Genomic DNA, 18,159 nt, shown 5'->3' with positions numbered 1-18,159 from the left:
AACTATATCTGAACCCTTAAAATACCCAAACACCCCAAAACATATACCTCAGTACCCCAAAACATATACCCCTATACCCATACTTACCTTTAAAAAAACATGCTTTTACCATTCATGCATTTACAACGAATTGCGCGGTAAATGTATGCGTGGTAAAAGCATATAAAATGTAATGCCGTGCGTTATAATGGCATTGCAGAGTCATGGTACTTTCATAATGAAAGTATGCGGAGTGATGGTATGAGGAAAGAAAGTTGTGGAATAATGGGTGTTTACCCTCCCCCGGTAAGTACATTGGTGGCACGGCGGCCCACATCTCCAGCAACATACTCATATTTTTTCACCACCGATTTAAAAAATGCACAGGTCTCTCTCATTGATGGCCAGCACTGACATACACTTTTAGACACACCTCCCGCCACAAGTTCTAGAATTGCGGACTTTAGAGCTGGGGCACTACGTCCGAATCTCGGCATCAGCTCAACATCCTGTGATTCCAGGCAAATCGTTTTGTCTCCCCGTGCCCACCACAAATGAATGTGTTCTTCTCTAATGTAAATTGTGCTCATGCCATGTTGTCGTGTTGGCGCTATATAATATTGCAAGGAAAAATAAAGTTGGGAAACTCGAGTTCAAACACTACTGAACGCGCACTCCGAATGAAATGAAAGCAAATTTATAACGCGCAAACTCAGCCCAATGGGCATCAAGGCGCCTAACCAAAAATAATTACAAGTCCAGAGAGCTAATTACTAGTAGGCTTTCTTGAAACACCATGTTTTGAGGGCCTTTTTAAAGAGGGGCAGTGAGGATAAGGACTTAAGCTCCAAGGGGAGTGCATTCCAAAGACGAGGGGCAACTGTAGAGAAAGCTCTTCCTCCCCATCTGGTCTTCTTAGTCCGAGGAATCACCAAAAGATTCTGTTGTGATGAGCGTAAGCATCTGCTGGGGACATAGCCAGAGAGAAGTGATCCCAGCCCATCAGATGATCCAGCTTTTCAATCCCTATGCAATAGACAGATGATTTTAAAGCAGATGCGGTGCTCTATAGGAAGCCAGTGGAGGATCTTTCTGGCTAGTGTTGCAGTGGAAGAGCAGGGGATGTCTAGTACAAATCTTGCTGCCGCATTCTGTACTGTTTGGAGACGCTGGATCAGTCCCTTATTGATCTCTGCATACAGTGAGTTGGAATAGTCCAATCTTGAACCGACAAACGCAACCAATGTCTGTTTCCTAGCCTGCGGGGAAAGGTCATGCACTATTCTTCGGAGAATTTTGATAACTCCCCAACAGGTGGCCACCGTTCTATTGACCTGAAGGGTCATTGCCAGCGAGGTATCAAAAATGACCCCTAGGTTTCTAGCTGAATATGAGGGGACTGGGCAGGTTCCCAAGGATGGCGGCCACCATTCATTTGACCACACGTCCTGGTCTCTTCCAAAGATCAGCGCCTCGGTCTTATCGCCATTCAGCCTCAAGGAGTTGAGTATCATCCAGTCAGCGACTGATTGCATACAACTCCTGAAGCTGAACGCGGAGGTGCTAACCGATTGAGCCAGCGACAACATGATCTGAGTGTCGTCTGCATACAACACTACTTCCATTCCCTGCGCTTTTACTAATCTCGCTAGGGGGGCCACATAAATGTTAAGTAGGGTCGGGCTTAAAGCCGACCCCTGTGGTACCCCACATTGCATAGATTTAGCAGGGGAGAGGTATTCTCCCAATTTGACCCTCTGTTCTCTTAGGTCTAAAAAAGAGGACAGAAGGCTCAAAGCTGGCCCCTCCACTCCTATCTCCCTCAAACGAGATGTTAAAATCGAGGGAGATAGGGTGTCGAATGCTGCGGTCAGATCGAGTAAGACCAGCAGCGTTGTCTGTCCCTGGTCCACTTTCATTCTGATGTTGTTTGTCACCATAGTAAGTGCAGACTCCGTTCTATGGAATTTCCTGAACCCATGTTGGGTCTGATCTAAAAACCCAGAGGAGTCCAGGAAGGCAGACAAGTGCGAGTTCAGGTGGGCCTCAAGCATTTTGGCGGGGGCAGGAAGTAAGGAGATGGGTCTGAAATTTTTTAAGATTGTGGGGTCAAGTGAGGGCTTTTTAAGTAGTGGCCTGACAATCGCTTTCTTCCAGACTGAAGGAAAAACCCCCTGCAACATGGCACTATTCATAACCTCCAATAAAGGAGGAAGTAATGTGTCCCTACACTCCTTCATCACTTTGAGAGGACAGGGGTCCAAAGGAGAGGAAGATTTGGTCCTGTTCAACAGTGAATTAAGGTTATCGAGTGTGATCGGTGGGAAGTTAGAGAGAGTCTTGGTAGGGTCTTTAGACCAGGCTTCTAAGTTTGTGAGAGCCTGAATCGTGTGGATCCCAAGTGATTTATTTCTGCATTTCCAGATTAATGGAGATCTCATCGATTTTAGCATAGAAAAAGGTTGAGATCTTGTCACAGAGCTCCTGCGATCCTATCACTGGGTCTGGAACTTGTAGTGAGCAGAGGGAATCCACTTGACCGTGGTCTTATATTCACCTAACAGTCGTTTATGAGTCTCTCTGTCAGTAGTGTCCCATGTTTTCCTCCATTTTCTCTCCTGCCTCCTGCACTCCTGTCTCATTAGCCTAAGTGGCTCAGTGAACCAGGGGGCGGAGGGCCTGCGCCTCGCTGAATATCAGCGTATCGCTGGAGCTAGAGCATCTATTGCTCCAATGATGGAGTTGGCAAGTTTTTGTGCTGCCTTCTCTGGGTCTAAGATTATTTCAGGAACAAGTTGAAAATTGATCCAACTAAATACAGTAATTGTTTTACATGGTGAATTTTTGTCGAGGACCAATTGTTTATTGTAATTCTCTGGGTCTAACGGCAGGGAGACAGAACTAATGAGAGCGGCCAGAGAATCATTAGTGATGTTTTTATAGTTCCTTTTGCCCTCTCCCTGAGCCTGTCCCTTCTTGGATGGGTCTGGGTGAGGAAGGGTCAATTCTATAGGTACTGCCAGGTGGTCTGTCCAGACCAGCGGTTCAGGAGTACCCGTCTTAACCCTAGGATCTTTGAAGAAAACTCCATCCAGCGTGTGGCCTGCCCGGTGAGTTGGACCTTTTACCAGTTGCAAAAAGCCACAAGCTTCAAGGGGATCGACCAAAGACGAGGTGTCTTTAGAGGTGAGGTCATCTAGGTGAAAGTTTAAGTCCCCTAAAATAGTGAAGTGGGGCTTGCCAACATATGGCTCCAAGATTCTGAACAGGTCACTGCTAAAATTTGATCTAGGGTCTGGGGGCCTATGCATAAGAAGGCCTACAAAGGATGCTGATGGAGATGAGGAGATAAGGAAATGCAGTACCTGGAAGGGGCCAGATGGTACCAACAGAGCATTGATACGGCAGGTAAGATGCGACTGGAAGAGGATCGCCAATCCTCCGCCCCTTCGCTTAGCTCTGTCAAATCTGTGCAGTGCATAACCCTCCGGGATTGCCATTAAAAGGTCGTGTCCTGAGGTCTCCGTGGCCCAGGTTTCCGTAATAAAAACCCATACAGGCCTTCTAGACATCACAAAGTCATGGAAGGCTACATTGTTTTTAATTATGGAGCGAGCATTAATAAGGTATCCTTTCTCCGAGTGAATACTTTTAAACGAGGAGCAGATATTTTGAGGAGGATAGGCAATCATGGGGGAAGTATCAGGGCTCCGAGTACAGGCGTTATGTGAGGACATGAGCAGTAATTCCTCAGGGGTGTACCTATGCTGGCATAGGAGATCACTAGGTTTCAAGACCAACATTTCCTCCGAGGTATAAGAAAGTAATACCTGAGTAGGTGGCTCGGGGAAACCAGGGCGCAACCCGTCCTGCAGCCCGTCCTCAGCGCGGACGGGCGCAGACGGGCTGAACTCTGGCGTAACTCCGGCGCTAATACGGCGCGCCCGCTGAGCGCGTCCGCTGCGCGGAGCCATAGCCGTATGTTTTTATACTGGTGACTCACCCAAGATGGCCGCCGCTATCACTCCGCCCGAGTCCCAGGTATACCAGCCCTAATATCGGCCGGACACTCTGGGGGGAGGCAGCGCTGAATTTAGTAAGTGCAAATAGTTTTTAAAAAGCCACAATTAAAATGATGCCTTCACCCTAAAATCGGTGAGACAACAAACGTCGTGCTAAATCAGCGCGCTAGTGCTGGGGGGGGAGAGGACACACGGGGCAAGTGCTTACAAGTAAAAAGATCTGTAACAGGACAAAAGAAAGACCGCCCGGCTCAAGCCTCAGGCGTTAAGTGCAATATACCTCTGAAGTGCATCAGCAGTGCACTGTGAATCGGAGCGTTTCACAGGCCTGTCACAGATAAGAAAAGCTATCAAAACAAAGCCCTACAAAATAATATACTACTGGCCGGCAGCAATTCATACCCGGACAACGTCGGGACGGGCTGCTAGTATAAAAATAAAGAGGTGGCCCACCAGCCCAAACACACCAGCTCCAGTACCGAAGTCCACTCCTTTTTCAGGTGATTTTGCAATAGTGATCAGGATAAATGTTGTCCCTCACAGTGGAAGACAGCCAATGGATGGAGTGGACTGGCCCATTTACACATGCTGTATGCTACGGCGGTGGTGTAAAATGGTGGAAAATACTTGAACAGACCAATAGATGAAGAAGGCTGAGCAAAGGCTTGTATCCGTTCATGTATGTATGTATTTTTATTATAACAATGTTTAACCAAGAGGCTGGCCAAACAGCTAAATATGTCACCAAGCCAGACCTTAAGAGCAATAATCATTGCATCAAGATGTGCACAGCTCCTCTGATACTCTTCCAAGGTGTCCTACTTCTGACCTGTATCAGCTAATGTTATTCAACACTCAAACACTCAAACAACTTTATTAAGACACCTCAAAACCTTCCACTGCCCCACAATATTAACCTAAAGTACCCTCGCTGTCTGCACGAGTATTGACAAAGCCAATAGGTCTCACCTTGTGGATCTTTTGGGTTTGCAATGGTTTTTACCATGCAGCACAGCATCCCTGATGCAGCATGACTAGCACACAGAAAAAGCCTTCCTGACCAGCTCTGTCATTTAGTAGGCACACGGTCCAAGCATGCACGTGCCTAAAAATGACTAATTTTTGTCTACTTTTTGATTACTGATCCAAGTTGGATTAGTAATCAAGAGCTAAAAAAGTAATGCATGAGGTTGGAGGGAAAATCATGGTGTGGGAAGAACTCAGGTGGGGGAAGAAACATGGAGGGTGAAATAACAGAAGGAGGGTAAGCAAAACACAGGGTGGAATGATCGGGGCAGGGAAGCATCAGGAGTATGGGGGAAGCTACAAAGAGGGTGTGGGGAGTAGGGCAAGCAGAGCCGGAAGAACATGGAGGGGTGGTGGAAGCGAACTAACAATAAAGAGTACAGCATGGGGTTAGAGTGAACGGAAGATCAACTTGAAGGGCAAAACTTTTTAAAAGTGAAAGCCTACTTAAGAGCAGCGAAAGGACAAAGTTGTGGAAAACGAATATTATGAAAAGTATTGTGCTTGGAGAAAAGAGAAAAATAGAAAAAAGGGGACACATACACTCTCATGAAGTGCTTTTAGGAAAATAAATGTTCAAAAGTTCCTGAAAAGCAGACATGTGGAAGAATAAATTGAGCAGATCAGAGAGACGGTAAATAGGTTATGCTCCAATGGTGGGACAAAGACTAGATGGACAGACTAAAACAAATAAAACCATTGAATGAAAGCAAGGAAATATGATTGACAAAACAAAGAGCCAATGGAAAGCAATGGCAGAGTTGCTTTCCAAGTCAGCTATGGTGACATGTTCCCAAATAGTCTTTTTGGCCTAAAAAAAAAGAAAACTGCTGTTCCGGTGTGCAACTCCAACCCAACTCTGCCAGCACGCCCTAGAAAAGAATAATGCTACACAAATAAAGCCCGAAACCGGTCCTACGATGCTTGTTTCCAGTCCAGGGAGAACCTGGCCTGGCAGTTCGGGCTGGACTGTTTCCATTGGGCACAGGGTCAAGGCTGATTTGCATATGGCTGAGTCCAAACTGGAATGGGATGGTGAGCAAAAAAAATATGGATTTAGGCCCAGATCTCTGTACTGGGGTGAATGCATGACATTGTTCTGCATTCTGTCCATCAATTGTTCTTTTTGCATTTGTCACCCCGAGTGAGACGGGTATGCCCAGACGTGGGTCCCGTGCTCTCCATGCCACTGGAGTCAAGTTATCCAGGCTGATGAGGGCTGAAAGCCCGAAACCAGTCCTAGAATGCTTGTTTCCAGTCCAGGGAGGACCTAGCTTGGCAGTTCAGGCTAAACTGTTGGGTCAAAGCTGATTTGCATATGGCTGGGTCCAAATTGGAATGGCATGGTGAGCAAAAAAATGTTGGAATTAGGCCCAGATCTCTGTACTGTTGTAATGTATGACATTGCTCTGCATTATGTCAATCAATTGTTCTTTTTGCATTAGAAAAGAATAAAGCTATTTCCCAGGATTTCAGGAAAAATATTGTCAAACTGGCCTTGTCCATGCACTTTTGAACGGTAGCTCGCCCCTTTCCCACAGCTCCCCTGTAGGCCCTCAATCATGAATATGCCGATGGACGTCACTCCCGATAGGAGTACAAACAGTGCTTTAAGTGGGCCGGGTCTCACCAGGTCTGAGCACCGGTAGTTTTTTGAACGGGGCCTCGAAACAGGTCTCTATTGGGCTCTGTTTTGTGCCCTGGCACAGGCGGTCCGTTTTTTCTGGACTGCATTGACAGCAGGCATGTTGATGTGCGCTGCTCACACTGGTCACTCTCACTAGTGGAGAAGTTATGGCATGACGTCATGCCAGCCCAGGTGAGCGTCGCAGGGGAAGGGAAATCCTTAAGAGAGTCATTTTCTCTCTGGAATTCCCTTCTCTTTTCGAAACTCTGGAGCAGCAACGTTGTTGTGGTGTCGCCAGTGCTTTAGCTGCAAGCTTATTCAATATTATATACAAGCAATAGTTCTTGCTTATTTATCTTATGCATCTAACAACCATTGACAAAGCCAATAGTCCTGACTTGTTGTAGATATGATGTTACTTGTTGTACCATATATCTAGAAGCAATGACAGAAACAGCTAAATACAGGTCGGGGACACGCTTTGCTAAACACAGATTTTTAGTTTATGTGTTTTTAAGCCACGCACTAAATTACATTGACCACGCCCCTTTGAGAGACCCCCCAGTTTTTTCATCCCACTTAAAGCCCTGAGTACAAATACTGGCACAACCCACAATGCACTGCGAACCTCGTGCTTTTAATGCCGCCTATGCCCTGCCAGTCAACTTGACAGCTAACACTTGACTCAAGTGTTAGCTGCCAGACACAAATGTGCCTTTATTTCCCTTCATGTCATCTCCTGCCACACCAAACTCTCCCGGTCTTCTCCCGGTCTTCTCCCGTTCTCCCTCAACCGCAGCAAAGATGTCCGACTCTCTCCCCACCACGAGACCGCTAACACCCCGCTGGTAACCCTATCCCTTGTGTCCGTGAACGCTGAATGATTAGCAAGTTTGTTTTTAAAGCCCAGAATTCCTTCAGATGCTGCCCGAAGGGGCGGAAGGGGCTCCCCGCGGACCGTAAACAAACCATTTAAAACGATGACGATCGTAGCCCCCTGGGACCCTGCAGCCTTGTGGCCTTAGCCTGGGTGGTCTCACACTAGTATGGAGGAGTTTCGGACCGACGGCCTCAATTTCTGGGCTGGAATAGAGCTCACGTTATTTTAACATGTTACGATTCCACCACGTGAAGGCTGAACGTGCGCAATATTCAAGACATGGGCTAGGCAGGGAATAGGGGCCTGAAGCCGGACAACCAGGCCCATTGCGGGCTCGTACCTAATTATGAACACAGGGTCAAAAGTGGATATTTCGAGGGCAGCATTACATTAGGAGAGAGCAGGGCTTTAAGTGGGCCGGGTCCGGGCGGAGCTCAGCACCAGCAGTTCTAAAAAGTAGGTGCCGAGAAGAGTCCCTATCGTGCTCTCCATTACAGCCCTCACTCTCAGGGTGAAAAAAGAATCTTACTTCTGCAGCAGTACCAGCCTTGCTGCCTTTGAGGTAACGCCAAAGAGACTCGTTATAGTTCTTTCACAGTCTCATCATTTCAGAACTGAGGCTTTTTCAATATTCTATGCCACGAAGCCATAGTTGTTGCTTGTTTATCTTATGCAACTAACATCCATTGACAAAGGCAATAGTCCTGGCTTGTTGTAGGTATAATTTTACTTGCTGTGTTATATAGTAGCTGGATGCAATGACAGAGGCAGCACAATACGGCACACTATGCTAAGCACAGGTTTTTAGCTTAGGTGTTATTAGACCATGCCATTAACTACATAGGCCACGCCCCTTTGAGATACACCCCTCCCCCAGTTTTTTCATCCCACTTGCAGACCTGGGAGAGAGGCTATGGAGTAATGGCCAGAGCTGCTGACTCTGAAACAAGGGAGCCAGTGTTAAGTGTCAGCGTCGGCTCAACAATGACATCCAGTGATTCTGGGCAAATCACTTAATCTACCTGTGCCTAGAAACAAAAATTACTGTTCCCTTGCATACTGCGACTAGTGCCTGTGTAAAGCGCTCCAATATCCTTGGGTTGTGTTCGCGTTACATAATATATGTGTAAGAGTGAAGGGGGTGGTGCTGACTACAAGATAAAAGTTGTGAAATCGAATAGTTTTGGTATGCCTTAGCCTTATCTCCGCTATCTGCTGTTTAAAATGTTTGATATTATTTCACACACAAAATACCACACTATATTATAATTAATCAATTTATCAGTAATGGTATCACTGATGGATAAAGACTATTTAAAGACATAGGATACTCATTTGTTTGTTGCTTGGGAACCTATTGTTATTTAGTTAGAGGCCTTTACTTGAGGTCATGAAGTGTATGTTTTTTTGTTTTGTTGATGACCTTAAGCGATGACCTAGTATGTACACTATACTTCCGCGTCCTGCATTTTGAGATCATACTGGGACAAATAACAGCTGCTCCGTGACATGCAGTACAGGAGTATGGACTTGAAGTCCCACCCACTCTCCGCCCATATTAGTAATTGGCTTGTGTCATTGTCCTTCGTAAACTCTGGCTTCCGAGTCATTAATAGGCTTGTTAGTCCCTCCTTGGTGCCGCCTTGTCTGCATTTATTACCTCCCATAAGAACTGGACCTTTTACTTGTCTTGCTACACGGTCTGCTTTATCTTGGCTCTAAGCACTATTTTAATTTATGGTTTGCCCCTATTCCAACCACTGCCTTGCAGCACCCTGCCTACGTTTACTTTATTTTCTAATGGCGGTTCGCTTTAACTATAGCGGCCACATTGCTTTCTTTCTTTATTTTAGCAGTGCGGTCCGCCTTAAGGATACTTACTTATTTATTTGTTTTGTTTACTAATGCCCATGCGGCGCATTCGCATTCATAGAGGCCGCGCCCCTTTCTTTACACAAACCGTGTCTAAAGAAAGGTGCTCGGCCGTCTTTGAAGTGAAAGCGTGGCATGGGCGCTTTTACCCCAAAAAAACATCTGTTTGTCAACTTGACAAAAAGATGCTTTATTTTGTCAAAGCCCCTATGCCGCGGTTTTACTTTAATGTTGAACACGCCCCTTTCTTTAGACGGGGCTGGTCTAAAGAAAGGGGCGCAGCCTACATGAATGTGAAAGCGCCGCATGGGCGCTTTTACCCCAAAAAAACATCTGTTTGTCAACTTGACAAAAAGATGCTTTATTTTGTCAAAGCCCCTATGCCGCGGTTTTACTTTAATGTTGAACACGCCCCTTTCTTTAGACGGGGCTGGTCTAAAGAAAGGGGCGCAGCCTACATGAATGTGAAAGCGCCGCATGGGCGCTTTTACCCCAAAAAAACACCTGTTTGTCAACTTGACAAAAAGATGCTTTATTTTGTCAAAGCCCCTATGCCGCGGTTTTACTTTAATGTCGGACACGCCCGTTTCTTTAGACGTGGCTGGTCTAAAGAAAGGGGCGCAGCCTTCATGAATGTGAAAGCGCCGCATGGGCGCTTTTACCTAAAAAAAAAATCTGTTTGTCAACTTGACAAAAAGATGCTTTATTTTGTCAAAGCCCCCATGCCGAGGTTTTACTTTAATGTCGGACACGCCCCTTTCTTTAGACGGGGCTGGTCTAAAGAAAGGGGCGCAGCCTTCATGTATGTGAAAGCGCTGCATGGGCGCTAGTAAAAACAAATACTTGCAATGCAAAAGGGCTCGCATTTGCAAAAGCTTAAGCTATTGCATTGGCAGTAGCTTAAACTCTCATAAATGCGAGACCTATTGCATTGCAAATGCTTGTTGCAAGTTCGAACAGGGCAGCTGTAAACTGCTCTAATCCTCCCTCAACGTCAATTAAATGTGGATAAAGACATGCCAAGAGCCTACACAGCTACCCCTCTGCCAGAGAAAACAGTAATATATAGTAGTGCATTTCTAAAATCCACTTCCAATCCTTGATCAAGGCAAGGGAGGCTCAGTGGCTGGGACCACTCAATTCCATAACTACATTTTATGCCCCACAACATTTTGTCTCCTGTAGATGACATTTCATCAAGCCTCCTGGCCTTTGACAAGTTGTGTCCACTGGTGGATCCCTCTGCCTTCTCCAAGGGTGGTGGAGGACTTTTTTTTTTTTTTTTTAAAATAGTTCTAAGCCAGCTGGTAGCTACTCTGGTCCTCAATTTATCCTCATCCTTTTGAGGGCGAGGGAGGACAGGAACATCTGTCAACTGCCCCACTGCTCTGTTTACAACTGTGGAAAGGGTACTGTGGCAGCTGCAGAAAGTTCTAACCACCCCCTCATTTTGGGATACTTAAACAGCTGGCAGCTGCCCTGGTGACCTGTTTGCAAGTATTAGGATGCTAAAGCAGCTGACATTTGCCCAGTAGGATAAAATATAGACTAAAAGAAAATGTAATTCCCACAACTTCCACCCTTTGGCATATGGTGGGAACTGAGCTGACTCGGGGAACATGAGCGGGGCGGGAGGGACAAATAGGCAGAGGGACACCTCAAAGGGGTCCTGGTCGGGCTGACATGGTTCCGTGTAGAGGGTGCAGCAAAGCAAAGGCCAACACATTCCACTACACACCTTGGATAAAGTCTGGGGAAATACGCAGTTTGTGAGGATGGGGGGAGGAGGGAGAGATGCACAGCTAAATCTCCCGGCCTTTAGGAAATATAAGTTGTGGATGGAAACGGGTGTAGCAGGAATTCCACCCAGATGTCGACAAGGCCTGGAGGGTGGACAGGGGAAAGATGTTTGAGTAATCTTCTCCAGCCCTTAGCCAAGGTTGGGTAAAATATAATTTGTGGTAGGCTGAGGAGGGAGGAATAATATCTTTGGCCTCTCGGCAGGGTAGGGTGGCTGCAGGGGTAAATAAATAATCACAGTTGAGAAAGCATCCTGCAACAAATAAGAAGGCCTGGGACCTAAGGAGTGTTCACTGAGAAGTCTTCTTTCCATTTTAACCTCTTGCCTGTGTTAGAGAAAAGATACATCATATGGCCCTGTTCACTACCATTTTTTGTCGAAAATAGAAAAGTCCATGAATTAAAAATATGGCAAACCAAAGGCATCAAGTAAAACTGTTTTCTAAAAGGCTATTGGATTTGGTATACTTTAAGTCTGATGCTTTTCTGTTTTTCATGGATGAAGTGTCCTTGTCAAAAGTAAAAAGCGCTGTTTCAGGTGGAGCCTACCAGACAGCGAGGATTCAAAAGTCCTATTGTGGGGTTCCAAATAAATGACAGGGCTTTACAGCCCGTTGTTGGCTTATGATGGGTTGACTTTATTGTCACTTTCATTTTCTCGCTTCTTATTCAATGCAATTCCTTGTCCATCTTTTTTATGTCCCTTTCCTGGAGCATAGCTCTTCATCAGCCTCTTGACTGGCTGACGTCTGTCCTTCCACTACTCACTTTTAGGGAACTACTTATTGGTAAAGCACTCAGGGTGCATGTGTTTTCCAGCTCTCTTCCTTCATGTTTCTCTCCCCTCTCTCCTGGCAAATAGCCGCCCTCTCACATGCTCTGAGCTTGCTCTGTCCCTGGTGGCTGCTCGCTCTCTCTCCTGTGTACTTGAGTCTTGCAACCCCTGCACTCCTCGTAGCTGTCTCCCAGGTGCACTCCTTCCCTACCACCAGGGCCGACTTCTCCGCTCCGGCAGAGGAGTGTCGCCCCAAAGGAAAAAATAAATTATGATAACATGATTGTCATCATTTTATTTTTAGTAACTATGGGGCTGGGGGCAGGGCTGGGCTGGTGTCACAGGGGGGGGAGTGGTTCATACACTTATGTGAGCATGACGGTTTGCTCTGCCGTTTTGGGGCTGCAAAACAGTCATGTGCACTTAGCATGTTCTCCACTGGGCTGCAATACACAACCTGGGTGGAGAACATGCGCAGGCTCCCAGTCCTCATCTGAGTGCCGAACTACGGCGCTCAGACCAATCACTACGCTGCTGTCATACTGACAGCAGCTTCGTGATTGGCCTAGGGGAACCTGTGTGCTTCCTGGACTCATCGGGAAGAGAAGCAACGATGGAGGAGAGAGTGCACAGTGAAGGGGTAAATGTTTTTTTAAATATTTTGGGTTTTTCAAACCCCCCCAGCCGCCACCCCCGTTTCTTGCCAGTCGCTACTACCCACCACAATTTACTATCTCACCCATGAGCATCTCCCATGCTCACATGCTGCTCCCTCTTTTCCCCTGATCTAAGTGGTACCCGCCATCTTAGACCAGTTGATTAAAAAGAAAAGAAAAAGGGGCCCGCGCCATTCTGTAAGCGTTACTGCTTACCGTGTCTGCGTCACAGCAGCGCTATTTTTTTTGCCAATACTAAACAGCATTGGAAAAAGCATTATTTTTTACAAATGCTGTTTAGCACCGTCAAAAGGCATTGGCAAAGCCAGTAGGTACTAAAGGTGAGTCCTATTTGCTTTGGCAATGCTTATTTTAAACTCCCTCCCCAAAAACTTTTGACCAATTTACTCCAACTTCGCCTGTAACTGAAAGTAAGCACCCAGTGCTGGGTTTTTCGAACTTTGGAGCCAATTGGAAAATGGAGCAAGTGGATGGAGTGTAAATTTATTTAGGATGGAAAAATATCTTTTACTATCACATGTTCTTTTAACCTTAACTACTGAGCCGAGAATGCAGTCTTTGACAGAAATATTCAGCAAAGTGTATTACTTTCTTAACTCATCTTCTAAGGGTTTCTATTGTAGCCAGTAGTAACCCTCACAAACAATAACTGAATGGTAGTTAAAGTTTTTTTTCCCAGTGAATTACAAAGGAAAATTCCCTGCAATAAATCTAGTCATATTTTAATGAGGACGGATATCCCCCAGCAGGAATAAGCTTAAATGGGAAGATGTACTACTGAGGATTAATTGTCAGTGGTTACTCGTGATAATGACCTTAATAGGTTTGGGAAGTGAAAGGCCTCAGGCAGAAATGGACAGCAATATCCAAATGCATTAATTAGTATTAGTGGCCCTGGGCTATAATGAGCCTTCCAAACCGTTCTTTTGCTAGAAAACTATCTATAAAAAAGTAGAAATTAGCCAAGAAGGGGGTAGAAGGAAATTATAAAAGAAAAGTGCTTTAGTGTGTTGGAAAATGTGTAATAGAGAGGACAGAGCATGTGTAGGCATGTGTTTATCTCATGGAGAAAGGCAAAGAATTCTTCTGCTTCATATGTACATTTCTGTTTGGATCTACATTTGTATAAATGTGACATTGGCTCTTTGTGCACTCTTAATTAATGCATTATTACCTCCTTGGCATCTGCCTGGCTCTGATCCAGCCGCAGTGAGTACAGAACATCCCTGCCACCAATGAAGATGCGGTCGCGGTACTCATCCACGTACAACGAGCGGAAGTCCAGGAAGCCACGGTGGCCGATGAAAAGGGTGGAGCGGTTAGTGGATAACAAATCTACAACAAAAAGAAATTGCAAAAAAAAATTACATACATTTATCATAAAGAGAGTCGGTCAGACTAGAGGCATGGTTTCATGACAATTCATGTCGATCACTTGAAAATTTTGATTTAACGTACAGTGTAGGAGAGCCAAGAATGGTCCTAAACATACACAACTTACTATATTGGAGTGGACATGGGTCAACACTCTTATGTTTGACTCTCAGTAAGAGCCAGGAGCAAGTATACTGGATTCCAAGTCAGGTTAGTTAGAGCAGCATCTATAACACAATAGCGTTAGGTGCTCGCTTCCCGATCTTCCCTCGAAACATCCGGGTCTCCAGGGAACCAAGTGCATCAATGAAATGGTGGCCGAAGATCTGCCGTCTCACCTTTGTATTCCTGAGTCTCTTAGGCCTCCCCTGGCCCGAGGGAGGCAGGAGTAAATGGTTGGCACTCTGCCTTCGCCATCTTCCATCTCCCTGCCTGTAGAAACCCACCACTGACAGGGGCTTTCCAGGCCATGCTGATGTCTCTCAGAGCTACTGTGAGCGGGACTAAGGGCGCCCCTCTAACACTGTATGAGCAAAAATGCAATATAATGTTCAAGTTTTCTACCTACTCCGAACTTGTAGTTTTATTTAGAGACAGTCAAAATATTCCTAGCAACACCATGGGTGATTTGATGGGCCAGCTCATATTTTGGGGTTTTGGGTCAATTCACACTCATGACTCCGCTCTGGCTTGCTTCTTCCTATGAATCTGGTGTCTAGTTGCCACCTCTGTTATTGCCATGAGCAAACATAAAAGACAAAAACCTGTGGACCTGTTGAGCAATCCAATGCTATATGTTTCCTTGTGCGTGCTTATACGGGAAGGGTGAAAGCAACCCAACCACTTGAAGAGTGCTACTGGGAAAAGAAACGTGATCAAATAGGCGTGCTTCCTTGTAAGGCCGCGTCCAGTCATCGGGTTACAGCTATGAAACACAATAGTCAAAGGAGGGAAGTGTTTGGAACTTTTGCCACTTGATCCTTATGACTCCTTCTCTCAATTATTACCACCTGTTGAAATTGAAAAACCTTCAGATTACGCCACATGCAACCGCGAAACCCCAACCTTGCTGCTCAGCAGGCGCAGATGTGGCAGCAGCAACGTACGCATCCCAAATCTAAAAGTTTTAGTCACCCTCAAGTAATGCATTCTTAAGAGTAAGTGGCATTCACTCTATTTCTTCATCGTCCAGCATTGCACACGTAGGTAGCAATGTTTGGGGAGAGAATGTGGCCTAACGGCTAGGGCGGTAGACCTCGGAGCTGGGGAACCAGGTTTGAGTGTCAGCAGGGACTCTCACCACAATTCCGTGATTCTGGGCAAATCACTTACCCCCAGATTCATCAAAGTCATGTTTTGCGAGTCCTTAATAGCGAATTTTAAGGAATCGCTATTAGAGACTCGCAAAACGGGATGCATGTAGAAATCGCAATATTTTTAGCGATTTCTACTGCTTCCTTATTTGCGATTCGCTAACAGTGAATCGCAAATAAGGAATGGCTTTCCCATTCATTCCTATGGGTCTAAAGGCCCATAGGAATGAATGGGGAGTCATTCCTTATTTGCGATTCGCAATTAGCGAATCGCAAATAAGGAAGCAATTTCAAGGGTGCCAGGGTGTCCAAAGGACACCCTGTTGCACCCCTGAAATGTTAATGTACACTGGTGTTGCGCACACATATGTCCCAAGGACATGTGTGTGTGTAACATACAACTTAGTAAAATGCACTAAAGCGCATTTTTCTACGTTTTTGCAATTTACCACGTAGTTAGACTTTGCGGTAAATAGCGGCCCAAGATTGCGAATTTGCAATTTCGAAATGGTTCATGCATTGCATTTAAGGAATCTCAAATTGAGATTCCTTAAATGCAAATAATCGTTATGTAGCGATTTCTTAAATTGCGATTTTTGCATTTGGGATGATGCATCCCAAATGCAAAAATCCTGCTCGCAAAGGGCCAGATTCTCAGAATCTGGCCCTTTGCGAGCGGATTTTGGTTTGATGAATCTGGCTGTAAATCTCCAAAATGACAAAAAGGAATGTTTCTGTCTGTAATGTAACTGGTGTTCATATAAAGCGCTCTCACACCTCCGGGTCTAGTTCGCGCCATATAAAACTCCACACAAAAAAAAAAAATGTTGACCCAATTCCAGTAATGCTTAATCACAACATAAGAGGAAGGTGGGACGCTGAAGGTGCATAAAGAAACACATCACCCACACGTTAAGAAATACAGCTGTACCCCCCCGAAAAATAAAAACGGGAAGGTGGAAGAGTGGCGCAAAAACGGGGGACGAACAGAGGCATCGGCATAGCTTCAGGTAGGGAGTTTGGGGTGTTACACATGTCCAATAAATGTATTTTCTGGTAAATAGTTGGGTACAGATGCTTTCAATTGGAATGTGTTTGAACATTATATGCAAACATGATTGTCGGAAAATCTGAAGCTCACCCCCGCCTCCCACCCACCGTCAAATAGTACTGTCGAAGCTATGCCCCTGGTTGGAGAGCATACATTGAGTTCAAGTTCAAGAATTTATATAGCTCACTACTCACCCAGAGGGTCTCAAGGCGCTTGGGGAGGGGGTTCATTATTTATCGAAAAGCCAGGTTTTAAGTTCTTTTCTGAAGGAGATGTGGTTCTGTGTAAGGCGGAGGTGAGTGGAGAAGTGTGGCTCAGGGGTTAGAGGCGGCAGACCCGGAAGCTGAGATTGGCCCTGGACCAGGGTTCAATTCCCTGCCTCGACGGGGCTTGGGCTCAATAATTCCACGGACTCAATAATTCTCGCTCCGGTGCCTACTCGACTCACGGGTTCACACTCTGCGACTCTGGGCAATAGCTTGCTTAATCTCCACAACGGCCCCTCGCGGCGGGATGCCTGGCTTTCACCTTGTGGATACCCTGCCGGGGTTATCTCACAGGGGAATACCAGGACGGGTTCCCTAAGCAAGCGCTTAGATGCCTGCGATGTGGGTAATTTGCGCTATATAAATACATGTACATTTACATTTACATTTGAGTGGGGAGTGAGTTCCAGGTCTTGGCCGCCAAGTAGGAGAAGGATCTACCTCCCATGGTGGATCTTTGGATACGCGGGACTGCGGCGAGGCCTTGATTGGATGATCTTAGTTGGCGGGTGGGTGTGTAGAAGGATAGTCGAGTGTTGAGGCATTCGGGCCCTAGTTTGTAGAGGGCCTTGTGTGCGTGGGTGAGGAGACGGAATGTTATTCTCTTGTTGACGGGAAGCCAGTGGAGGTCTTTCAGGTGGCCGGTAATGTGATCTTGGCGAGGGATGTCCAAAATGAGTCTCGCTGATGCGTTTTGGATGCGTTGGAGTTTTTTCTGTAATTTGGCTGTAATTCCTGCGTAGAGGGTGTTTCCGTAGTCTAGTCGACTCGTAACCAGTGCGTGGGTGACAGTCTTTCTTGTCTCGGCGGGGATCCAGTGGAAGATTTTTTTGAGCATACGAAGTACGTTGAAGCAGGAGGATGAGACGGCGTTGACTTGATTGGTCATCGAGAGTGAAGAGTCTAGGATGAAGCCAAGGTTACGTGCGTGGTCAGTGGGTATGGGTGCTGAGCCCAGATCCAAAGGCCACCATGAGTCGTCCCAGGCAGAGGGGGTTGATCCTAGGATGAGCACTTCCGTTTTGTCTGAGTTAAGTTTAAGGTGGCTGTCTTTCATCCATACGGCTACTTCTTTCATGCCTTCGTGAAGATTGGTTTTGGCGGTGTTGGGGTCTTTGGTGAGGGAAAGGATCAGTTGGGTGTCGTCAGCGTAGGAGATGATGTTTAGGTTGTGTTGACGCGTGATGGAAGCGAGTGGACTCATGTAAACGTTGAAGAGGGTGGGACTGAGTGATGATCCTTGTGGAACACCGCAGATGATTTCGGTGGCCTCTGATTTGAAGTGGGGAAGTCAGACTCTCTGAGTTCTCCCAGCTAGGAACGAGATGATCCAGTCCAAGGCTTTTCCTTTTATGCCGATGTTGCTGAGGCGTTGTATGAGTGTGCTGTGACAGACAGTGTCGAAGGCGGCGGAGAGGTCGAGTAGAATGAGGGCCACTGTTTCTCCGTTGTCCAGTAGTGTTCGGATGTCGTCTGTTGCTGCGATGAGGGCGGTTT

The 18,159-nt window shown here is 46.1% G+C and overlaps 1 protein-coding gene across 2 annotated transcripts in view; it reads right to left on the bottom strand.

The window, feature by feature from the left end:
• The window catches only part of SEMA3G (semaphorin 3G), a 206,131-nt gene that overhangs the window by 59,588 nt on the left and 128,384 nt on the right, over positions 1-18,159 (bottom strand). For both annotated transcript variants that reach the window (XM_086938733.1, XM_086938732.1), the window contains exon 2: positions 13,833-13,993. In XM_086938733.1, coding sequence (XP_086794859.1) covers positions 13,833-13,993 — 161 coding nt within the window. The remainder of the gene's footprint in view (positions 1-13,832; positions 13,994-18,159) is intronic.

This window comes from Lissotriton vulgaris, chromosome 9 (genome assembly GCF_964263255.1).
Source record: "Lissotriton vulgaris chromosome 9, aLisVul1.2, whole genome shotgun sequence".
Taxonomy (NCBI): Eukaryota; Metazoa; Chordata; class Amphibia; order Caudata; family Salamandridae; genus Lissotriton; species Lissotriton vulgaris.
The sequence above is the reverse complement of the archived record's forward strand: the minus strand, read 5'-3'. Positions and strand labels throughout refer to the sequence as shown.